The 25,812-nt window shown below is 42.4% G+C and overlaps 1 protein-coding gene across 2 annotated transcripts; it reads left to right on the plus strand.

The window, feature by feature from the left end:
* Positions 1-888: 888 nt before the first annotated feature.
* LOC307269779 (MSL complex subunit 3-like) lies at positions 889-9,530 on the plus strand. Of its 2 annotated transcripts, none has more exons than XM_080052815.1 (14): positions 889-1,086; positions 2,028-2,110; positions 2,393-2,488; positions 2,772-2,866; positions 3,167-3,264; positions 3,422-3,550; positions 3,798-3,955; positions 4,163-4,324; positions 4,459-4,697; positions 5,176-5,265; positions 5,770-5,879; positions 5,967-6,066; positions 6,187-6,271; positions 8,968-9,530. In XM_080052815.1, exons 1-14 carry the CDS (start codon positions 988-990, stop codon positions 9,065-9,067), a joined length of 1,644 nt encoding a protein of 547 aa, XP_079908941.1. In that variant the 5' UTR covers positions 889-987; the 3' UTR covers positions 9,068-9,530. The 2 variants fall into 2 exon arrangements, with proteins under 2 accessions (XP_079908941.1, XP_079908942.1); XM_080052816.1 differs by having other exon boundaries at positions 4,459-4,694.
* Positions 9,531-25,812: the final 16,282 nt, after the last annotated feature.

The raw sequence follows: 25,812 nt of genomic DNA on the forward strand, positions 1-25,812 counted from the left end.
ATTCATTTGGAACTATTTTTTCATATGGATGTGGACATTATAAAGAAGGAAGTATTGGGTAACTAAAACCAGGATACATTCAGGTGAATTATAGTACACATTAGATTTACATGTTTTTTTAGGTAGATGGAGCCCCTTGGAGGGCCAATGGTCTTTTAATATTAGTTTGGAAACATTGTAGCCTAATGATGTCACTCATACGATAGATGTGATCCACTTGGACATTGTCTACTACTGCTAGCCTTACTATAGGCATTTGCTGCTTATTTGTGGCCGAGTGGTGATTTTTATGAATGCTAATAAGTAGACTGCATACATGATCAAACACTGGAGCAAAACAGCCACTTGTGACTTTACAACAGGGTCAAATGAGTTGCATGAAGACTTTTTTGTGGTGATCCTATACTGACATCTGTTGGACATTTTCGGAAATTGCACTACTAGTACGGTGTCCGTGAGAAGCCATTTTCACTTAGGAAATTGCGTTTTTCATGCTGCCTTCAGAGGTATGGGAAATGTGGGAAATCAGACGCGTGCATACAATCAGGATCCAACATAATGGTATGCAATGCAATGGACAAATATGGATGTGCATTTGAGTCCTTCGGCGTTAACATTTAGTGTCCACATTATTAAACTGACAGACTGTAGCCTATTTGACGCTTGAGTCATCTTTCCCCGTTAGGAAAAACTTAGTTCACCCTCAGAAATACTGTCTGACTTCCGACCAACGCGAGAAACTTCTACTGACTCCAATTAAACACACACGAGTCTAAATATTCATACAGTCGAGGCATTTCGCATCATATAATAAATCATAAACACGTCTCTGAAGTACGTCTGAGCTGTGCGCGCGCGCTCCCGCGAGGTGCATGCGGTTCTCGTCAAAGCATTCATATCTCGGCACAACAGCGGCACGGAAAGGGTTAAGGATTTTGTGTAGGGTCGCTGATCGGAGCCCCCTCTCCCACACGTCGCCATGAACAAATGAATTCGCGGGGACTTAAATATCAGTTTCGAGCAGGAGAAAGAGTGCTGTGCTTTGAACCAGACCCTACCAAGGCAAAAGTGTTGTACGACGCTAAGGTAACGATATTTGCACAAGTGTACGCCTATTCTATCGGAATTTCGGAATAGCACAAACGAGTAGTTTAATCCCCAGAAGAATGTTTATTTTGTTGTTAGTTCTGGGATATTCTTTTTGACTGTGAAGGCCTCTGAAAATAAAGATTAGCTGTTTATCAAGCTGCTATGGTTTCTTGCACGGTTTCCGGGTGCGTTTGATTTGCATGTTTTTTTTTTTCCTGTACTGAAAGACTTGAGTAAAAAAACACTGGTATGTTAAGCTGTTAACGTTTGCAAATAGATTTTAAACGAGGCGGGCGGACGAGAACCCCCCACTACAATTATAACCAACACATGAAATAAGCGAAGGTAAATTAATTAAAGAGATACAAAGTTGTAAAGCTTGGTGGCTACCATTCAAGGTATTTTGACGCCAACACCTCTTGTTAATAAACAAACGCACTACATCCGCCCCGCTAATACAACACTATCCAACGTCGGTTGTTTTAATGCAATTTCATGCTTGCTGAAAATATAGTCTTTCAAGCTGTGGAAATTGCTCCTGTCGAGTTCAGAAGAATTATTTTCTTGTATGTGGAGTGCAGAATGTCGTTTTCTCTGTTTTGCTAGTTAGCATGCTAACGCTAATAGCGTTTTTATTTTTTTCCCCATACGCATTCCGCAGTGTGTTTACATGGACGTATTGTAGCCTACCCCTGGTTTTGCTAGCCGAGGGTAAGCTTATCGTTAGCATTAACTGTTGAAGTCATGTCAGAAGCTTTAACTATTTGACTGAAGTAGCAACACTATAATTTACTTTAGCATATTGTGGCTGCAAAACGTAGCTTACAGTGCTCTTATTGACCTACACATTTTAGCATAATTTGAGTTTTTGACTAATAACATGAGCTTCAAGCCACTGGAGAGTTAAACAAGACTGTTATTGTGTGTTCACGTTGCAGGTCCTTGATGTCTTGATAGGTACAGATGAACATGGAAGAAGAATCCCAAAGTACTTGATTCATTTCAACGGGTGGAATAGGAGGTAATCTAACCTACTTACTTAACCATGATGTCAGACTTGGTGTTAGTATTAATTGTTGTGTAAAGATGTAGCTGCCAAACCATGCGAGGCTGTGTGCATTTTTTTTTTGTTAAGTGTGTGTGTGTGTGTGTGTGTGTGTGTGTGTGTGTGTGTGTGTGTGTGTGTGTGTGTGTGTGTGTGTGTGTGTGTGTGTGTGTGTGTGTGTGTGTGTGTGTGTGTGTGTGTGTGTGTGTGTGTGTGTGTGTGTGTGTGTGTGTGTGTGTGTGTGTGTGTTTTGTGTAGTTGGGATCGTTGGGCTGCAGAGGATCATGTCCTAAGGGACTCGGAGGATAATCGAACATTACAGCATAAACTGGCTCGCAAAGCTCTAGGTCGCATGTAAGTTCATATCATGCGTATTCATTCAGTCGTGGAGGTCAATGCCAACCACACATGTTATCATTGAGTGATGTCTCTTGTATGTTTTTTTTACAATATAGACCTCTTGTTATTGTTGACTTCGTAGATGTTGTAACTTGACTAAAGAAGTCCAATGCGCCAGTGTCAGTGTTTAGCTCTGAATCCAAATGTATTGGATTTGAATTGTTCCATTGGTAGCTAGCCTATGGTTTGATCTTTTGGACAAGACGGATACAGATAGTGAGTGTTTTTGTTTTCACAGGAAGAGAAAAGGATGGGCAAAGAGGCGGCGTCGTCAGTCTGGCACTAAATCCTCTTTGAAGACTCTCCCTAAGGAGGACGACAGTGACGACCCATGTGAGCAGTCTCTTTCTCTCACTCACTCACTCACTCACTCACTCACTCACTCACTCTCTCTCTCTCTCTCTCTCTCTCTCTCTCTCTCACTCTCTCACTCTCTCACTCTCTCACTCTCTCACTCACTCACTCACTCACTCACTCACTCACTCACTCACTCACTCACTCACTCACTCACTCACTCACTCACTCACTCACTCACTCACTCACACACACACACACACACACACACACATACACACATACACAAAGAGAGAGAGAGAGAGCAATCAAAATAATCCCTTTGATTTTTTTCTCAAGGTTTGATTTCGTCTTCAACGAGCAGCGACGGGGACGATTCTGACCCTGACTCTTCCAATAGCGGGGACAGCACCTTCTCTGAGGATATCAACAAAATGGTGAGAGTGGGGGTGGCTCAGCACAGTTCACATCTCGGACGAGGTCAACAGACTATAAATGGCATTTTAGGCCATTTGGTCTAGGTAGCCGACCAATATATCTATATGCCAATGAATCGGCTGATGGAAAGGTTCATGTATTGTTTGTTTTTTTCAGAGGGTTGAGCCTGACATTACTGTAAAGAGGGAATGTGAGGAGAAGATCGTTCATGTGGACATCAACATCCCAGATATTCTCAAGAAGAAACTGGAGGACGACTGCTTTTACATCAACAAGAGGAAGAAGGTACATTCAGCAGTGTTGTCATAAATCTAAGGACATAGTAGTAGTACATCAGTGGTATGCATTTTTGATTAATTTTTTTTCTTGTGTGTTGGGTTTGAATTGCCTTTAAGACATATGGAGGGACAACTTAATAAAATATTGCACATTAATCAGCTTTATAGTGCTACTTCTGGTGGGCATTGTTGGATATAAAAGCTTGCTTGAATTGTGTTGACTGTGTGCCATGTTTTTTTTTTTTTACTCCTAGTTGGTGACGGTTCCCTGTCAGACAAATGTGGTGCACATCCTGGAGTCCTACGTCAAGCACTTTGCCATCAACAAAGCCTTCATGGCCAACGAGAGGTACCGGCGTCAGCAGACCAGCACACAAAGTACCAGCCCACAGCCAGTGCCTCCTGAAAAGAGGTGAGTCTGCCTGCACACTTTGAATAGACGAAGACATAATATAATGCAAGCAGATGGGGTGAGTCAGATATGAAATGTAAATTCAAGCAATAAATTAACATTTGTCCTCATCCTTTCTGCCACTGTTTATAGTACGGTCGTGGTTACATTTGCATGCGTGATTATGAATGTCAATTAGTGGTCCGTCAATGTCCTTGTATTTTGCAGCGAGGAGTTGTGTAAGGAGATGGTGGACGGCCTGAGGATCACGTTTGACTTCACATTACCCATGATCCTCCTCTACCCCAGTGAACACGCCCAGTTCAAGAAGGTCAGCTCCTCCCGGCTCATCCTGGCCGTCAACGAAACAAGCTCCCCCTGCTCTAGCAAGTGAGTGATAAATCCAGCCTTTACGTGTGTTCTTTCAGAAACCACAACTTGGGATGTGATCTGCTACAGTTGTCTATTGTGCTTTAACCATTAAACTGCAAGCCTATTTTTCCTCTCTGTTTTCTGTTTGCTAGCGCCCAAAGAGAGCGCAGTCCGAGTCCATTGGGTCACAACCCGCCCACCCCCCAGTCCACAGACAGCCAACCAGCACTCAGCGATATTTCCGCGAGCACGCCCACCGCCTCGGCCCCCACGCCCAAGCGCCGCCGTCACCCCGACATGGACTGCATCTCATTCCAGTCGCAGTCCCTCAGACGCTCCACCCGCAACACGTCAGGGGGGGACCGGCCAGCCGAAGGAAGCAGCGGAGGTAGTGAGTTCCCCCCCCCCCCCCCCCCCCCGGATTTAAATTTCTGCCATTTGTTAAAGGTGCACTGTGTAACTTTTGGTGTGTCAGAGAAGTGAATATTTTCATTATTTAATATCTTCTAACTTTCAATCGCAGAAGAATTGGATACGTGGAACACTGTTTTGAAGTCAGAAAGCGTCCTGTAAAGTTACTGTTTCACTGTTGTTGTTGCTGTTTACTGCCGCACGGCCCACAGTTTGGTTTACAACCGTATTCTAGTTTTACATTTGGTTCCAGAAGCCTCCAAAATAATTTATCGATTTATTATGATAGAATTATTCAATACGAAGAGTTACATGTGGAGAAAAAAAACCGTGTCAACTAACTGCACGCTACACACATGTAAACAAATCCCCTTCCTCTGAAACAACAAAAAAAATGATTATTGTGTGTCACTGTCTCTATATGTTTTGTGAAGCATAATGTCTGAATAACATTGCAGGTGGAGGCAGTGCCACAGCTTCCCCGCAGCTCAAGCGCCGTTTGGTCGACACCTCAGCCCAGCCCAAGTTCTTCCTCAACCTCGAAAGAAGTACGTTGACACTCTACAACTCCTTCCACTTTAACTTTACTGAAGTTGTTTTCTGTTTAGGATAATAAGTATCTGGCAAATCCACTTTTTATGGCCTGCAATTGTGGCCTGTCTACAGTCTGACAAACTACACTTTGCGCAGGTGCAATTGGCTCATTTTAATGACAGCTCTGGTCCGTCATTAACACTATTAGTTACACTTGTGCCTCACATGTGAGGCTGTTGTCAGATAACTGATATCAGAATAACACATTTCATGAAACATTCGGTGTACTCGCAGTGTAATGGCAACTTTTTGTGCTTGTAATAACCAGTTTGGCCCAGAAGATGGCGCTATTGCACACGTTTCCTCTAAGGTGCCTTAACAGTATAACAGTGAACCAAACCCCTTCTGAGAATAACTCGACTCTCTCACAACGTGTATCTTGCCATCATTGTGTTGTGTTTTTTAATTTAGCAGTGACACACTTCATCTGTAGGCATGCTGTCCTTCTCTTTACCCAGAAACCCCAGTGCACAGCGGCTCGTCTTCCCCGTTGCCCTTGACGCCAAGCAAAGAGCGAAGTGGGCCTTTCTACGGCCTCGAGAGCCGCAGGAACAACGAGCTGAACGAGGTGATGAAACAAACGATTACGTCTAACTCAGTGACACAGAGAGCTTCATTTAAGATGATTTAAACGTGTGTTCATTTCTCCTTTTAGGTGCTGAGCTGGAAGTTAACTCCTGATAACTACCCACTGCATGACCAGCCACCTCCTCCCTCCTACCTGTACGGAGCACAGCATCTCTTGCGGCTTTTTGGTTGGTGTCTCGGATCGTTTTACATCATCATATTATATTCATTTATTGTGACCGTATTAGTCAAATTCCTTCCTTTTGCACAATTATTCCCATGCTAAGTGCTCTGCCTTTTCCTTCCAGTGAAACTTCCAGAGATCCTAGGAAAGATGCAGATCCCTGAGAGGAACCTGCGTGCCCTGGTCAAGCATTTGGAACTCTTTCTAAGGTAAATGGTTAATGTTTTTTTCAAATCAAACACATCGGTGGTACTAGCTTATTGCATCAGAGCTCTCAAATAAGGGTTTCAATAAGCAATAGGAGGACAGAAACTATATACATTAAAAAGGGGTTTGGTTAACTCAGGCCTGGAGGCTTACAGTTCCTTCACTAAAACGTTCAGGCTTAATATGAAAATGTCACCCCGGCCCTTTTTTCCTGAAAATGGACTGTGCTATCATGTGGGCAGAAGCTGTGTGTAATTTCCTTGGACGAGCCACTGCATTCAATTAACGGGACATTAAATAGGAAAAACGCTTTACTCAAAATGCTAATAAACGGCACGGTTCGTCAAGCAAGGGTTGGCTTCGCTACGTGTTAAAAGATCTATAGGTGTTGAGCTGTGAGAAGGAGAGAGAGAGAGGTGGAAACTGGAAGAAGAAATGGATTTGTATATAGTCACTGCACCCTCGTGTACCCTAGTGTACTCTTTGATGGCAGAATAGTAAAAGAAAGAGATGAGAAGTTGGAAGGACAACAATACAAGACATAGAAAAACGACAGAAAATATTGATAGGAAATCATTCACCCAGAAACGCCTAAACAACAAAAAGGCAAGGACATGGTAAGTAAACGTTGAGCATGGGAGTGCAGTGGAGGGGAGAGATGGAGTGAGAAAGAGCATGTGTCGGAGGAAGGGAGGGAGATGAGTGGGCGTTACACAAGCGCGGGAGTCTAATCTTTAAATCCTCCCCTAGCGATCTTCAGTTCAGCCGGTTTCCCAAACCTGGGGGATTTAGGTCCTCTCCTTCTCTTAATCAAACGCAAGCAGTACCGCCCTCTGCCACCGAGCAGCGCTGTGGAGCAACGCAACTATGAGTTAGTGGGCACCGGGACAAACCACGGTACTCTGAGAGCCAAAATTACCTCTGCTCCACCGCTCAACCAAAAAATACAGATAAATAAACAAACTGGAGCTCAGTTCGTGTTGCCATAAACATCAAGGGGTGGCCTTCTGAAAACAGCATGGGGCTGGCATTGAGTGTCATGAGTGAGGTGCTGCATGAAATGAGTACAGCATTCAACTAGATATTGGGATGCATCAACTTGACCAGATTTTTTATTTTTATTTTTTACGCAAAATCAAATGCCAATACCTCAGTCTTTTAAGAAGCATTAGTGATTCTTCTTGGCCAATCTTGACTCTTGCATTGTCAGCACTAGTAGAGGAAACGTGGGTAGAAAGTCTTATTAATTCACTCCACTGGCACTGGATTGCAAATCAATGGTGCATTCCCTTTTCATGGAAAGTTATTTTGCAGAATGGAACAGACAATAAGTTGGATGCTTGAAAGTAAATTACTTTGCAGTTTCAACCTAGGCTGCAGCACTGATGAATAGCAGATTGTTAATATACAATACAGAAAATACTTCCATTGAGGGGGATAATTGATATTTTTGCCATGACAGAGGGCTCTCTTTTAGGACACTGGACACCAACTGAAACACCGGTGTGTTTTTGGGAAAGCATTCATGCCCTTTGTTTAAACTCTGAGATCAAACCTCGTAGCAGATTTGTGCCGAGCGTGAATATACTGATTGATGTCGCAGGGACTGAAGTGCAGTGCATTCTGGGATATGGCTACAGTTGATCTCTCACTCTCCCTTTCTCCGCAAGAATGATTATGATTAAGTCTGGTTGTGTGTGTGTGTGTGTGTGTGTGTGTGTCGGGGCACACGTTATGCTGATTTACAATGGGTATGCCTAAAGCGGCTTGCCATGTGTGATTACTGATCTAACAGCAATAAAGATTATTTGCAAGCCTGCATTTCTGGCACCAAAAGAGCCAAAACAAATATTTTCCTATCCATAAATATGCAAACCCGTTCAGTGCCTTTCCATGAATCTTTTTTTTTTTTTAATCAACTTGTTTTTGTTTGCAGTAAAGTAAACTGAAACCTCCCTTAGATAATTCTTAATGAATTCACTCATGTGGGATACTCATATTCTCTGTGTATTGTCCCATTAGGGATGTCTTGTTGGTAGATTCGTTTGTCAAAGCGCTCTTTTAGTTCTCCCTCCGATGAGGATAATTTGTTTGCATTGAGATTAGGAGGGCCGGTGGACCTAAGATGAGATGGCAAGATTTAGAGGATTTGGCCGAGTAGAGGATACTAAGAAGATTCCGGATTAGTTTTTCCTGCTACTGATTAGATGGGAGGAGGGAGGGGTGGGGTGGGGGGGTTGGGCTTCACTCTCTCCCTCTCTCCCTCTCTGAATGTTGGTCAGTCATTCGTTCACGTTTTACTCTGTCTATATGTCATAGTGATTTGTTCTGTGGCGACGGTATAGGAAAGGATGAGGGGTAAGCTTTGTGTGTGACATTTTGCACAGGGCAAAGGGGGGGTCAGGGATTTACGTTACATGAGCCAGGGATATCTAGGAAAAACCACCAGTCGCAGTGAACTGGGGCAGATGTGACATTTTGAAAATGCGGTCCAGTCATTCCTCCTTCTTTTCTTTTTTTTTTTCCGCTTTCATGTGAGAGCCTATCATGTCCGTTTCTGTTTGTCATGTCCCGTTGCATATTTCATGAGAACAGAAAGGACTGCCGCTGTGGAATCGTTGGCAGTTAAAATATCTCACCCCTTTTCTCTCTCTCTCTCTCTTGTACGTCCATTCCCCGCTCCCTCCATCTCTCTCAGGTTCCTGGCAGAGTTCCAGGAGGATTTTTTCCCTGAGTCGGCATACGTGTCAGCATCAGAGGCCCACTACAGCATGAAACAACCAAGGCCAATTTATTGAACGGAGATGTTGGCCATTTTCCTGTCTATCTTTCCCTTTCGCTTGCCTCAAACCCTGAACAACCCATTTCAACTTGTCCAGATTGACCTGTACAGAGGAATGAATGGCAGCTTTTCCCCCTGGACCAACCTTGTCTTCTCCCTTCTGGCCTAACCATTAGTTTCCCTGCTATTGCCTCATGGAGCAAGTTGCTGCCTTCCGCCATGACACTAACCCTCAACCCACTGCTGTTTGTGGGGCCGTCCTGCATGTGAGGCCACCCCTCGCGCTGCTTTGCTTCAATGTTCTGCTCTTAAGGAATGTTTTGTGCTACGTGTTAGCATATTCTGCCTTTTTTTTAGGCCCTGTATAAGATTGGATCTGTAGGAGATGGCTAATTCTGAGCCCCACTTTCAAAGCCTTTCCTCATTAGCATCTGCTTTTTATTGCTACCGGGCCTACACCTTTTTGAAGGCCAGGTTTAGGCTGGATAATTATTTAGCCGGTTGGATATAAGAGGCTGATCAAAACATCACTCAGCAGACGCTAGTTTGGATGTGGTCCCTCACAGCTTCAGCGGGACTTGCTCTTCCTACCCTGAAAGTGCTTTGCTAAACAACTCTGCTATACTGACTCTTCCACTTTCAATCAGGAATGTTTTTCCTCTTGTATGACTTTATGGATATGTAATGTTCATTCAGTGTTCATGAGTAATTTTCTTATTTTTTTTTTATGTTATCCCGTTTGTGTCAGTAAATGTCTAGCATTTTTTATTGAATTTTTTATCAAATTGCCTGTTTCTCTCAATGTGGGCCCGACTCCTAACAAAAAGGAGAAGGCTGTGTCCTTCCTTTTTTCATACACACATGGCAATGTTGCAATATGTTCTTTGGCTAACCTTAACACTTAATATCTGTAGTTATTAAAGGTTGTTTAAGGCCAAATTCCGTTTTATAAATGTGTCCAAATCAAATGTAATACTAGGAAGTGATTTACAACATATCAATTGATGCCATTTGCAAAACATTTTACAATTAAATAATCAGCTAAACGAATACTATGGATTACTTGTAAAAGCAACCAAATTGATTGTTATGGTTACTCGTCATGACACTGAAAGTGTAAATACAGAACACTTGATGACCCTGTTCATGTGTTGGATGTGTTGTCTATTACTTGACAAGGCTAATACCAGACTAATTCATACGATTTGAAAACACAATTAGTTCATGCAAGCTTCTTAAACAAATGCATCTGTCTATACAGTATCCCATGTATCGAAACACACTTGTTCAACCTTGCTACTGTTTAATTTCATCAGTTTTTTGTTATATAGTGTAAATAAATACTTTCTGAAACGAGTCATTTGATTCACATAAAGCTTCATGATTGTGAATGCCAATACACTGCCAGTTTTTCCAATGTGCTGTCTTGGTTTATGCCTGTGCCTTTATACTTGTCAGTGTAAAATGAATACAAGCGGTTTTGTATCACCGGAAACCCTCACAGAGCACTCCTCCTATTAAAGTTTTAATGCGGACAATAGAGTTTTATCAGCTACCTTGACCTTCCGTGTGCCCAGATTCTCTAGCCCATTAAAAACTTAAAACCCTGAAAATGTCTTTGCCACCACTTTTAATCTGCGATACTTGTCAATTGATGTGTTACAAGCACAAGTATTTAATATCAAACGGTAACTATTGTAGCTCAGTCACGACTCTCATTTTGGAAAACTTTTACTCTTTTCTGCTGAGAGAATGGAAAATCATACTACGACATACTGTACTGCATTCGTGGAAATGCAACAATCAGCACCAGTGTAGTTTTCTGTTGACAAGCTAGTCTAAACTAATGGGCTACTGTAAAATGGCAAATAGCAGTATTTACATTTATTTTCTTCTACTTATTAAACAAATTAGGTACGTGTTAATTAGCTTAAGTGATGCTGCTAGGCATGTTTTGGAGCTTTGGCGTGCTTTATGCAAAGTGAATCCACTCCTAGTTAATGCACACTACAGATGTGCTAGTGGCATCAATCTTCTCTTAACTCCCAGAAGTGTTCCCAGTAACTACTTAACCTAAAAATATCACAATTGTGACAGTTAACTGTATGTCACACAAGTCCTATTCACTGGCCAAGCTTCTCGTAGGCCTAACTATAGCTGACCTATAGGTGCACACTTGAATACCCTGAAAAAGGGAAATTCTGAAAGAACCCTTTGTAAATGTGATATGTGCAATGACTCTTCTTTTATACCATTTACACAGTATATTGTCAGAGTGATGAAGTATGCTCCTGGACTTTTATCCCAGTGTATCTTTCTAGATGCTGGCTGACTAACCTGGCCTGCCTCCCATATCACGGTCCTATAATGGGCTTCCGTGGTGAGCCCTAATCGTATTTGGACTGGGTCAGACTTCTTGTAATGAACCTGGTTATCAACTGCAACCCAAGACCAGCACTCTCTCTTTGCCTTGCTGCTATCATGTAGCCGCAGAAGCCACGGGCATTAAGCCTTCTCCATGCATCTGCCATCGATTGCCCCATCCCACACTATGTCTATCCGCTTACCACATGATTCAATTGTTGCTTGGTGGTAAATGGGGATGTAATGAGACGTGTGAGCTATCAACCCTGTAAGTGCTGCCGCTGCCTGCACCTATCACCTGATTTAGCCTCTTTTTATTTTTTTTTATCACTCCCTTCCATCAACAGAATCCGAGTCCTATGTCTTCCCAACACACTCTGGTCTGCGTGTCTGGCTTCTTCTTAAGTCCCAGAGCGCTTTCCTTTTCCTTCCCTCAAATCCATATCACCATCTCAAGTTTCCTCCGATCAATCTCTTGTATTTCCGTTTCTCTCTTTCTCTCTCTTCCTCCCTCCCCTCAGGTCTTTATCTACAGAAGAGAAGAGAGTTAGAAGCTTTTGGCAAACAGCAGTGTGCAGACACACCTCTGTCCATTACTTCATCTAATTCGGAAGGTGCTTTTCCTCAATCAAGACGTCCTTTTGACGCACTCCTCTCCGTATATCGGCATCTTTCTTCCATCTTCAGTTTTTCCTCATCCTTCCATCATCACCCTTCTCTCCATTTTCCAGTCCTGCACCATGGACCGAAGAAGTATATTGCCAGAGGAAAAGGTGGACAGTCCCTCAGCCTCCTCTGACTCCTCTTGGACATCATTTGACCAAAGCACTGACCTCACATCAGTCGGCTCCGACCAGGTCTCCACCCCAGTGACTGTGGCCCCCAGTGGCTGTAAACTGATCCAGGACCAGCGACCCAAGACGCCTACTTCGGTCAAGGTCTCTTCTGAAGCGCCCATCATGAAAGTTGCATGGAGGGAGACGTCTTTTCTCGGAAATGACAAGTAAGTAAATCATTGTGTGATGTTCGGACCCTTCCTCAGGGACTAGGTGAAAATAAGGACAGAAACACTTTCAAGTGCACTGTTATGGTGAAAAGTAAACCATTTGAACACACTTAAAGGAATACTTCACCCATACGGAACCGGCGTTCTATCATTATAAAACCACTATTATAATATAATGAATGAGGTTTTTCTTCCCTCAGTCTTCCCTCAGTCTTCCCTTGGCCCAGCTGTCCTGTTAATCCTAACCCTACATTTTTCTTACTGTGATGTCACAGTAAGAAAAATGTAGGGTTAGACAGTGAGACCATAAAACACTCTTTCTGCCTTTTCTCAGGCTAGGATGAACCAATTTCAATTTTTTTTGCACATTTATACTAAATAGGATCTCAGAGTTCAATACACCTTCATATTCCCACCGGTGAAGTAGGTCTTTAAGTACAATCAGATTACTTTTAATGGCCACATAATGTAGTGAATATCGTCACTCTTTTTTTATAGTGTTGCATTTCTCTTTTGAGTAATTTCTATAATAGTGTAATAAAAAAAATAGGTTAACTAACAGTCAAAAGAGAAAGAAGCATGCTGACATTTTTCTCATTATCACAAAGCTAAAAGTACAGCTGTAAAGGTGCGAACACACTAGGCATTTTACACGCGTAAGATTTACGTGCGTAACGCAGCTAAAATGTTGCTTGATCATTTTGTGTCAAAAATGGTTATACGCGCGTAACCTGCCTAGTCTCCCTCCCGATATTGTATTTCCCTTATCAACCATGGCTGATCAGACCCGACACAACAGCGTGCATGTCCGCACAAAAACAACAACAACACAGCCAACAACTGTGCCAAAAGACAAACTGGACAGCACAAATAGCCTAGCATTAAAACAGCATTGCATATTCACGGCAGCTACATAAAAAACACAGTTACAGCAGCATCGGTGCACGGCGGCACAACATAAAGGCAAGTAGCCAAAATTACCCTACCTGGCTGTGACATGGGACCGTGGCTGGCGTAGATCAACACCGGTGCTTCGCTCTACTTGTCGTGAAAGTCCCGCGGACAGTCGTCATGTTTGGGTTCATAATATGAGGCGCTAGCCGCCCGCACACAACAGGGTGAGTTAACTAATGCTATACGGCGCTAACTTTGTTTATCGGCTAAAGCACAGCCGCACATTGAATTAACCAGGAAGTCCATTCTCCTGGTTTACTTTCCCCACGTGTTCTAACCCCGAGCGGCTTCATACAGCACCGGCCGCCCGCAATACATTTTTCTCCTCGGTGTCTCTCATCATCAGCCTCTGTGTACAGTACACTGTTCTCCGACCCTGCCAATGTATGTGACGTCGCGGGTCAAGCTCAACGCTGATTGGCCAACGCGGCTAATCGTCTCGCGTAGGAGCAACAAAAGTTCAATTTTTTGAACTCCTCGCGTAGCTATACGCGCGTAACATTTACGCACGTAATATATACGCGCGTAAACATGTTGCTTTAGCGCGAGTGAAAATGTTGCTTTAGCGCGAGTGACGCATTTACGCGCCATGTACGCGCGTAAACCAATGGTTCCCTATGGAAAAGGGGCGGGTTTCATACGCGTCTGTACGCGTGTAAAGTGCCTAGTGTGTTCGCACCTTAACTGATGAGAATGTTGTTAGTTTTGCTAGTATTTCATCATAAACGTGTATATATATCGGACAAATTAAATGTTTTACCTAAATCACTGAAGTCATTGGGATTCATCATTTGGCAATCGTGAATGTTATCGGACTAGGTGCCGATTCATCTTGTAAATGCTCGGTTAAACTTTGTATTGGAGGGGCGCCCTTAGCTCAGTTGGTAGGGCGTCCCCCCCCCCCCATGGGCCTCGGCCAGCAGCGGACCCGGGTTTGATTCCAGCCCGCGGTCGTTCTCTGCATGTCACTCCCCTCTCTGCCCCATTTCCACTCTGTCTCTACACTATCAATAAAGCATAAAAATGCCCAAAGAATATCTTAAGAAAAAAAATTGTATTGGAGACATTTTGACATGGAGTTGCTAAATGAAACTGCAGGGCATCGCAATTGGTTTTACATTCTTCTCATAAGTCTGTCAGTCTATCATAGTCAGATCCAGAGTGCACTTTGTTACTTCTCTAGCTTATATCGCACTAATAGACTACAATGTGATGAGTCCCTTGATACTTGAACACAAAGCCCTGATCAATGTGTTTTCATTGAGCCCGCCAATATCAATAATTGGGTTTGTCATCTCTTTTGAGCTTTAGCTGGCATTCCATTGACATTTTGATTATGACGAGTTACTGTCTGAGTCATTTAGAAAAGTAAATGTTCTCTGAATGCAAGGTTTGTTTTTTTTGGGTTGAGAATATAGCAGCAGATGAGTATCTGTTTGATCTTGTTTTAATCATGAATGGTTCCGTAATGCAAGTGTTATTCCCAGTAGTAGGACTGTGTGAGTGGATAAAACAAGCCCTGCATTAGTTTAGATAGAGATCATAAATCACCTCTCCTCCGTGCATTCTTCGGGGTATCTCAGTCTCTGGCGTGTGGGAAAAGCCTCCTGTCTTGTTCATTTACACTTTATTTTTCTTCCTCTCCATTGGCCGACACTCTCGCCAATGTCTTTAAATCATCCCCTATCTCCCCAATGACTGGTTGTTATTCTTTACACTGAGACTGATTCAAGTTTGCTTGAGGGATATACACTTTTGAAAGGGAATGTCTGTCTGAATAGAGAGGATCTTAAATACATTATTACCAGTGCTGATCTCCATCTCCATAACGTTCATATTACGTGCTGTATTTTTTTTTGCATCAGTGCACTTTAACCCCATTTGCTGGTGCATCTTGGGTAGCTTAGTGTTGATAAGACCATCTGGAACAGGATTGAATGGTCTCGCATGAGAGAAAATAATATATTTAGCATTCCTGAACATACTGTCACTGTAAGTGAATTGTTGTTTTCGCCTTTGCTTTGTCGTTTACATTTTTGAATGAACACTATAAAACTTCTAATAATATCAAAGGGAGGGAAGAATAAAGAGAGGCAGCCTGAAGAGAATCATAGCACAGAGAAAGAGCGCTAAAGAGATGTGAGGGAGCGAGGGAGGGAGGGAGGGAGAGAGGGAGGGGGGGACAGATAAAAAGATTGACTTTCTCCTTTGCTGCTGAATCACCTGACCCCGATCACCACTCTATCCTCGATTCCCCCATCACTCTCCAAAAACTTTCTCATTTAGTATTTTTTTTTCTCCCTCACTCCACATTCTGGTATCACAACTACTTTATTTTCTATTTACTCTTTATTTTACATGTGTTTTCCGCCATCCCGCCCTCCAACCCTAACCCCCCCCATCCCCCCCACTGACCCAAAACGTCAAGTCATTTTGCTGCAGTTGTAGTGATTGTTTTTGTCGGAGCCTGTGCTGTTGTCGAGCCTGGGGATTAGGATACAGTCGGGGCAGAGGCACGCAGCAGCATGATGGCTTGCTGAGTCATGAGGTAAGAGATAAGATATAGGGTTTCACAACGTACATGAATTCTCGGGCTAACTTTCATACAACGTCATCTTTTTTGTCCTTTGTTGAAAGGTTGTGGCAAGCTCTTCTTTAAAGCGAGATTCAGAGTTTTCTACAGAGTCTATCAGTGCAGATATCATTAAATATAATAGTCAAAATTATAAATGAGAAAGATGTGAAATACCGATAATAATGAAGATAACCTGAAGTTGGTGTATTGTTCTCTTAGTAACATTTTCATTAATTGAATTTGTTGCAAATTGTGGGCCCAACTATTTATTTGCTCAGTCCCAGCAGTATGGCTTTTAGATTCAATAACCGGATGGTTTCAAACAATTTTTTTAAGAGATTTTTTTTCAAATTCATTAAAGTTTATTGACGGGATTTTTTTAGCCTCTGCCATTGTTTTTTCTCACAAGCAATGGTGTTTCTGCTCCACTCCGGGTTTTTATGATCACCGTCGGACCAGCAGCATATGCTCATGGGCAGGTGTTAACAATCAGGCTTACTTACCTTACTCCAGGACTTCATAGTCTCAGAGTAACTAAGCCAAACTTAAGCCATATCTATGAAAGTGACTTAAACGTCCCAGTTTAACTAGTCCACATTAAGGCCTACTCCTGGCTTAATCTAGGCCCTGTCTGTGAAACCGGCCCATAGTCTCTTTACTCCCATCCTTTCCTCTGTATCAATTTACCTTTGCCTAGCACAGCTACTCAAATATCAGTGTATTTTCATGTGGTCTGATGTCATTGGAGAACTGTACAGGCTGCAATATAGTGTCAACGTTTTTTATTTTTTTGGTTGGGGGGGGGGGGGATGTTCATTCTATCTCGTGTGACAGCCAGGCCGACATTTTCACAGTTAGGTGGAGGCAGTTCTCTTCAGGGGCCCTCCCACCTATCTTACTGGAGTAGAACTGCATTTGCTACTTTCAAGCTCTGCGGTTTTTGACATCGAATTTGAGAGGATTAAAAAAAAAACCTCAGGCTTCACTGTGGGGATCAGTCTGTCGGATGCCCGCTGCCTCGACCCACAACGTATATACACACTGCTATTCCACAGCCTAAGTTAATAGAAGTAAACAATGCAAACACTTGTCAAACAAATACATCAATTCTATTAAATGCAATGAGCTCCTACGTACTTCACCATCATTGTAGTAACCAAATATGAACCTAGAGTAAATGTTGAAAAGTCAAATATTATACAGTTTTATGTGTTCATTTTTTTTTTTTTTTGCAGTCACAGATTCCAATATATGCAGGCAGAAACAGTGCCAGTTCCGCGGAGACCGACAGCATATGAAATGATTACCTGATTAGTATTATGTGTCGGGGCCCAAAGACCTCCCTTTTTAAATGAGTATACGGTTGCACAGTAACATGGTAACACACAGTGATATGAGTGGGGCTTCTATGATCAAATCGCTCTAGATAACATTATGTGGAAGGTTGTGATGCATTTAAATCCCACTTTGCGCTCACTAGATGGTCAAACGCAGTTGTTTCATTGGTCAGACTGCAAAGGGGCTCCAAGCACAGTGCAAAGAAAGCCTATGAGAAGTAATGTGACAGAAAAGGAAATTGTGTATTTTATTTTGAACACTCCATCCCTCCATGATTGTCTGATGGATCACTTTTTAAGTTTCAAATGTTGACCTTTAAGTCAAGTGACTTTATTGAACCACTAATTGAATGTGTAAGCATAGCCGGATGTCGGTGTAATACAGACTTTAGAGTTCTGGCCTATCAAAATGTGACCTTTTTTGACATTTAATTACAATGCTTCATTGGGATAATACATTCAAGGTTTGTAAAAAAAAAAAAAAAAAAATAGAACGTTGCTCTTGGAGATGGCACATTTACTATTTTCTTTTACGAATTCTTGACCTTTAAGCAGTAATTAGATGCGGAGAAAACTTTTTGAGCTCATAAATAGACCAATTGAGCGGCTGTTTGGGTGCAAACTGTACTGGGTTGGTGTCTGGGTCTTCATGGTGTTTCAAGACGAATATGAACGGTTGTAAATGTAATTAAAGATAGTTCTCTTTTTAATAAAATAGCAGGGACCTTTTGGCGCTGGGGAGTGAGATGTGTCTCTCTCAGTTGCAAATGACATGTGAAGGATATAGGTAGACAATGATGACAGGTTATTGCTTTTTTTTCTGAATAATCACTTTGTATTTTGCCAATTGATTGCCTTTTCACCTCAAATTTCTAACCATGTTGGCAGTTCATAGCCGTTCTCCCACTTTCCTCTACAGTTAAATAGTATAGTATACAGTATATTACATGAAGTAGTAATTGGATAAAAAAATAATAATTTGCCTTTACTTGGGAGACTCTTTAGCTCACATTTCCTGGTACACAAAACAGGGTTATATAAGGTCAACAAAGCCTCCAGATGGATGCGACTGAGGTCCAGTCCATTTTCCCAGAGTCATCCCATTGCATAGCATGCACACAACACACACACACACACACACACACACACACACACACACATGGCCAGGTTGAGTTTGGTCTCATTTCTATAATCCCACATTTGTTCCCTACATGCTCAACTTTGCCCCCTCACATCAACAATACATGGCAACTTCAACCTCTCTTTAATTTCGAATCCTGACCTTTTTGAAGGCAGGGCGGAGCTAGCCCATTCATTTATGTTCGGGGAAGATTCTTTGAAATGTACAACTCTTTGTTTTTTGTAGAACACATGACCTAATAAAAATAATGAGAACATTAGGAAAAAATAAAATATGTTATTGTTTTTTTTATTTAGACTGCTTCACTTAGCTGTAGTCAGAGAGGATGAGCCTCCATGTGTGCAGTGGCAATGCAGGTGGAAATCTAATATATCAAATGTACACATTATACCATAGCAGCAGTTTTTATATTGGACATATTTTTAGACTCACAGGGGTCATGGTGGGTATGTACAAATCAGTTATGATGTCACTGTAGACATATGGCTATAGATAGCTACTTGGCCAAGAGTCAGTACCAGGTGCCATCGCAGAGGTAGCCAATGGAGCTGGCCTCCACTGAACTGGAATGTGCAGTGCTAGCATTATATATGCAAATAGAAAAAAAGCAAGTAAGTAGCTATCACTAGTTAGTGAGTGGAATATAACATAACACAGTGGTGATTTGGTACCATTGTCTTGCCAAAAATGGACTTGTCGTGTCTTCAAAAGCCAGCGTAAACAGCCTCGACTTCCTTTCGCCCCTGTAATTTACGGCATTTTAAAGTTCTGCGCGACACCCATTTTGCATTGTGTGCCACAGAGAAACTGATATTGCAATATACAGAAGCCAAATTCAGCTGTCGAGAGGAGTGATGTATTGGCCCACAAAGGGTGACTGTGGAGGACAACGGAGCATGCGGTCGTAAATCTGAAGGGATAATCAGACAGGCACGGTCCAGCCAGCTCCATGTTATAAAGTTGAGTGTTTGAGGTTGTAGGCCACGTATATCACTCTGGTTATCAAAGTAGTGCCTCTTGTTCCACGGATGCCGGTCAACAAAACACCTTCAAAAGGCATTTCTGGCATCTCTCGACCTTCCACCTTAACAGAGAATGCAGCTAAAGCCCTTCTCTCCTTTTTACCCCACACACGTCACATACTATTTTACCAACCTGGCTATTGGTCTTGACGGGGGGGAAAGCATCACTTTCAGTACAGTACACTACAGGGGCCAATTCAACAACTACGAGTGCTTTTATTGATGTGAATAGCTTGTGTTGGATGTCTCTGCACTTTCGGCCCTTTCCTTGCATGTCGTGATCGGCTTTCTGGACTCGGTTACTGCTCTGGTTTAGCCAAAATGCCGGCGGGAGGCTTTTTTTCTATTGCAAGGCTCAGTGTGTGCCAGGTAATAGGGAAGCACAGGGAAATGGGTCAAATCTAACCACGACCCTATCAAAGAGCCTTAGTGAGATTTGGGGATTGTCCATTGGTTGTGTATAGGTTAAGTTGTGGCCAGCATATTGTAAACAGTTGAATTCCTCTAGGTAATTCTTTTTTAGAGGCGCTGTCTTTGTCGAGGTTTAGCATCAGGGCCCATGAACAAGGTGGTGTGTACAAGCTGATTACACTATGGTCAGACCGGATACATAACTCACATTTGAAACGGGTCCGGGATTCAAGTTTAAAAAAATCCATAATCAGAAACATCTGATCAAAGAGAAACACATAAGAAATAATCTGGTTTCATCCGATTCCAACATTTTATACTTGAGAATGTAATTAAGGCCCATCCCCATATGACTTTGTGCTGAGTATTTAGACAGTCAAAATTGATTTTTCATTGTTGCAAATACAATTGAACTGTTGAAAACCGGGGCATGGATCATGCCGGGGGTAAGATGACTTGCACGATTTCTAAAATCCATGGCTACAGCCTTACCCCCTTTTTTCTTCTTTTTAAATCCTATAATTTAAGTCCTCGTAAACTTTGCCCTCGGATTCTTACTGTACATGTCCGTATCTAAACGCATTGGGAGTGACGATTATGAGCTGCATCTGTTATTGTGCCATGTGCCCTACACCCCCACATGTAGGCGGTTGATTTTACACAGTGTTCAAGTCATTTCATATTGTTTGTGCAAACCCCCCCCACCCCCACCCCCACCCCCCCAACCCACTGAGAGAAAGGGAAGACAGAGTGAGAAAGAAAATGTATTTGTGCAGCAAGGAAGACTGCACTATTATTCCGTGTCATTCTCTCATTCTATATTGTTGGGTTAATCTGGTGTATGCACGAAGGCACAGCACAGCCAACCTCAGAGAATCACTTCACAATCATTGATTTTCTTGCATTCACACACACACACACACACACACACACACACACACACACACACACATATACAAGAAAGGTCCACTACAGTGGCCGAGTGGTATTGAGGTACAAGAGTAGGATCAGACATCTTTGTGTCTGAGATACACACTAACACACACAGATACTCACTGCAAGTACAGCTGCTGATGCCGGCGCTTAGTAGCGGCTCTAAGGTTGGCACACATCTGTTCATGCATTGATCCGCCCGCTCTGTGTGCAAGCTGTAGGGGGAGTGTGTGTGTGTGTGTGTGATTGTGCCGGACACACTGTATATCAAACTTCTCTCTGTGATGAAGCTGTGTGGGGGAGGTTGTTACCTACATTGTCCTCTGCGATCTCACGCAGCCTTGACACACTCTGTTTGTGTGTGTGTGTGTGTATGTGTGTGCCAGGGTGTATGTGTGTGTGTGAGTGAATGGAGTTTATCCCCACTGGCCCAGATGCCCCGGCTAAATCCATCACCAGCGGTGCTGCACAGCGGTGCTAAGCTGGAACATTTGGCACCAAGCTGAGAATGAAAAAAACAAAAAACAGGGACACACTCAGATATACACATGTGTAAAAAAACACACACACACACAGATATAAAATTGAGTTTGGGGATTTTTTTCTTTTTTCAAGAGATTCAGAAGTGGATTTTTTTATTGGAGGAGTTGGACCCAGAGAGCGGGACAGGAGCTCTGGTAGGGTCCGGGGCGTCCATCCCTCTCTCTCTCTCTCTCTCTCTCTCTCTCTCTCTCTCCACCCGTTCATTCTTTCATCTGTCCGGTCCGGGCTGACAGCATGGAGCCCTGTGACTACGATGATGAACTGGGGATGGTAGCTGCTTTCCAGTAAGTTCTGCTCTCCCCTATTGACGCATGTTGTTGTGTACTTGCTGTGCTTGTTGCAAAGGACCTATTTGGAAAGTAGAATTTGTTTCGACTAAAGGTGTCATCACTTCCTAATAAGTATGTTGTCGTTTTGTTGTTGTTGTTGATGTTGATTAAGCCCCATGGATGGTTGACATACAGCTTGCTGCTGGTTGTTGGAGCCTGTAATGGCCCTATTGCTCAGTGTTACACATTCTATATGAATACTGTTGTTGTGATGTTTCAGGCCTGTTGTACACACATAAATGCAGTGTTTGTGTGCGTTGATCGCGTGTCCTTTTCTGTTCCTCCCAGCCAAAGGTCGGATCTACATGGTATTCAGTGTTGTTTTTCAAAACATATGTGGGGTGGTATTCAGCCCTTGACTGAATTGAATGAACCATAAATCTAATGCAATTAAATGGTTTGAGTTGAGCCGCTTAGCCGAGACACATGTGACCAAGCACAAATCTGAATGTAGTTATAATCAGTGGAGTAGTGGGGTAGTTTGTGACGTGTAGCTACTGTTACTTAAGTGAAAGTGTTGAAGTGTCGGAAACCTAATATCCAAGTGAAATGAATTGCTACATTAAAAAGAATGGCCCAGGGTGCTATCATTCTATTGGATAAATACAATGTCTTTTTATTCTTCATCATAGATTTAATGTGGGTCTGTCTCGCTACAGGCTTTAAGGCAGCCATATTGTAATCTTGCTCAGGGAATTGACGGCACGTGAGTCGTCTGTTACATAAGGCAGAGGTGGCTCCAAGCAGCAGAGGGATCCAGGCCCTTGTAATTACTGAACACACTTAGAGATTACATCATGGATTGAAGGGGGTTTAGGCTTGCTGGCGTCTGGGAAGTGTGTGTGTGTGTGTGTGTGTGTGTGTGTGTGTGTGTGTGTGTGTGTGTGTGTGTGTGTGTGTGTGTGTGTGTGTGTGTGTGTGTGTGTGTGTGTGTGTGTGTGTGTGTGTGTGTGTGTGTGTGTGTGTGTGTGTGTGTGTGTGGTCTCATACAATATTATTAGTTTGCAGGTATATTTGTTATATGCATGTTGCTTCCTGCATTTTGCATATTCAGTATGTAAATGTACTCTGTATGTTTCATCATAGCGTCCCTTTAACCATCGGAGTGTGTGTTTTATTTTTACGGATAGTCATTTGAACTGCAAATCTAAACTATATATGAACCCATATTTTTTGTTATACTGGATAGGTAATTAGACATTACAAAGTGTGGAGTAGCTCAACAAATGTAAATTCTGATTTGATTAAAAATATATATTTCCACTTGTTGACTCGGCCGAACATGAGCAGCAAATTAGCAAGTGTGCAGAGAAGTTCAAACAGTTAGCCAAGAAGAGTGATTGATAAACAGTTGAGATAGATAGCAGAGTAATGGCTAACTGTTTAAAGGTAATGGCTTAAAGGTGCAGTGTGTAATATGACATCATCAAGAAAGTTCTACAAAGTTCTAGAATGCATCACTCCCTGGGTAACCCCAACCCTTTCGAATAATAACAGAAGCTACAGTGGCCCTCAAGGACAAGAACAATTCTAAATTTTAAACAATGCACCTGATGACATTCCAACTATGACACTTTCAAGATGGCGGCACTAGGCCTTGGTCCAAAATATGCAGAAATATGGACTTATATGAGACCCTTTCTAAGGGAAAAAATAATAATTAAAAAAAAAATGTTCAGCTATTATGCACTAAATTAAATGTACTTATGGATATTATAATTACTTTCTACAAAATCTACTAGGAAATAAAACCCAAAATTCTACACACTGCAGGTTTAATAGTTGAAATAGCTGAAGCTGGAGTTATCAAGTATATTTCCTTAACAGTCAACTTTACAGTACATCGTTTCACTGAAAAACTAGAGAAAGATCGAGTTTGTCACTGTCTCATTTCTGTGAGCACCAGATCGCAGCATCATTGTCGAGGGATTACAGCAACGAGGTGACGGGTCGTTGGCCGGGAAACATGTGGCCCAGAAAAGCAGAGAAATTAGATTTGATTCAGATTCAGGCTGTGGCTCTGTTGTCACAGACAGACAGACAGACAGACAGACAGACAGACAGACAGACAGACAGACAGACAGACATCCTGCTATGGGAAATCAAGTCAAACTGCGGTGCTTTTATCAAAACCCTGCTGCTTTAAAGAGGTCTTCCAACTCAAATCATGAAGCTCGTCCTGTATTCTGAAAAAAAAACTGAGTTCACAACATCAAACAAATTCTCTATGTTACAAACTTTACATTGACATTTGAGTCCACTTGATTGTGATGAATTTCAGCACATACCTTTTAGACACTGTAGCTTTTTCTTAATGTGCGCTAAAAAAATACACCTTGGGCTGCTAGAGACTAAATCCAATACTCTTATTCTCAGATTTAAAAAGAGTGTACAAGTTGGGTGTGTGTGTCCATTGAAAGTATAGTCTTCCTTCAGTTGTGATCGGCTGTCGCTCCACCTCTGTGGATGTTTGTGCTGGGATTTGGTTGGGTCGGGCTGGAAGTAGCTCTAGGCCAAATCGGTCATAGAACGATTAGTTTGCTGCTGGCGGGTGCTCAAAGTCTAGTCCTCCTCCTCCTTCTCTGCTGCTTTCCCTTGCGCCTGTCAGATGTGAATTCATGTCAATTTCTGTTTGGCCACAGAAGACAAACGGAAATGATTTTCAAATGCCACGATGCCCTTACTCATCTTTTCCAGTTGAGGTTTCAACATTACAGCATTTTTTGGGGAGGAAATGTACAAACACACACAATAGAACAGTTCTGATTTATAAAAATAAAAATGTTTTGAAGATGTATTTTTCTGTATATATTGCTGCGTGTGTGTGTGTGTGTGTGTGTGTGTGTGTGTGTGTGTGTGTGTGTGTGTGTGTGTGTGTGTGTGTGTGTGTGTGTGTGTGTGTGTGTGTGTGTGTGTGTGTGTGTGTGTGTGTGTCTGTGTCTGTGTTATGCTATGCTATGCTATGCTATGCTATGCTATCGCGTATTGACAAAGCCTCAGCAGAAGGGACGTTTGCATGTTGTTGGAGATGTGCTTAGCCTAATTGTTGTCCATGAAGCAGCCAATGTAAACAGATGATGGTAATCTCACAAAAACACAATATCCATGAGCTGGGTGCTGTGAGTGTGTGTTTGTGTATGTGGACTTGTAACCGCGTGTCATAAGTGGAGGATTTGCCGGCGCAAATCTGTGGGCTGTCTACAAACAGTGGGAGATCTTTCATAAGTGTAATATGATCTAATGTGTAGAGCCACAATCCTTTAATGGCTTTATGCAGATACGACGGGCTCAAGAGTATTTGCATTCTATGGTGTTATCGCGTGATGCTTATCCGCATGTTTGCCAGAGGAACTGTGAGATTTCAAATGCCCCTTAGTCGCATATGTTTTGATCCATGTCCCTTGTTGCATGTTCAAATGAACAGATGGTTAATATTTGGATCAAAAACATTTCGGCACCCATAGTATTTGTACAGTATATATTGTTTACAGCCAGTTCCCAAAATTGGTTAGAGAACCGAATCCGAATACTACCTCGAAAGCTTGATTTAAATGACAGTGTGTGGGATGCCTTTCCCTTTGCACCATGCCTGTAGTGTCTGTGAACTATACTGTATAGCTATGCCAAAACTGGGGTTGGCAAGTTCCTTCATTTAGAACAAAAAGCAGAATGTTGAGGTTTTAAAGTCAGGTAGGTATATTGTTTTACTCTGTACAGTAGCTCTGCCTTAGGCTAATTACCTCCATTTTTATCGTGACAATGTAATTTCAAAAAGTAACATGTCGAAAATACCGTAATGCGGCCTCCCAGCTCCTGCTCCAAGGCGGAAAGAAGGTGTTATTTATTGCTTCCGCTCATGCCCAGAACAGTTCCGCCATTACTCTCTGACTGGCAGCGCTGCCCACTTAAGTTTCGTAAATCTGGGACTGTTGCCCAAACAAGAAGCCCCTCAGCCCCCTTGCCATCACACATCATTGGTCCTTAGGCTGCTAATCACACTAGAGTTAGTCCCCACTTAAACACATGACTCGAGGAGTGGTTTTTCATAAATCTACTATTTCTACTATGCTGAAAATGACCTGTCCTGGTTGTTAAAAATTGTGTTTGTTTTTAATTGCAGTGTGTGTGTGTGTGTGTGTGTGTGTG

The sequence above is a fragment of the Ammodytes marinus genome (assembly GCF_949987685.1).
Source record: "Ammodytes marinus genome assembly, chromosome: 24".
NCBI classification, from domain to species: Eukaryota; Metazoa; Chordata; class Actinopteri; order Uranoscopiformes; family Ammodytidae; genus Ammodytes; species Ammodytes marinus.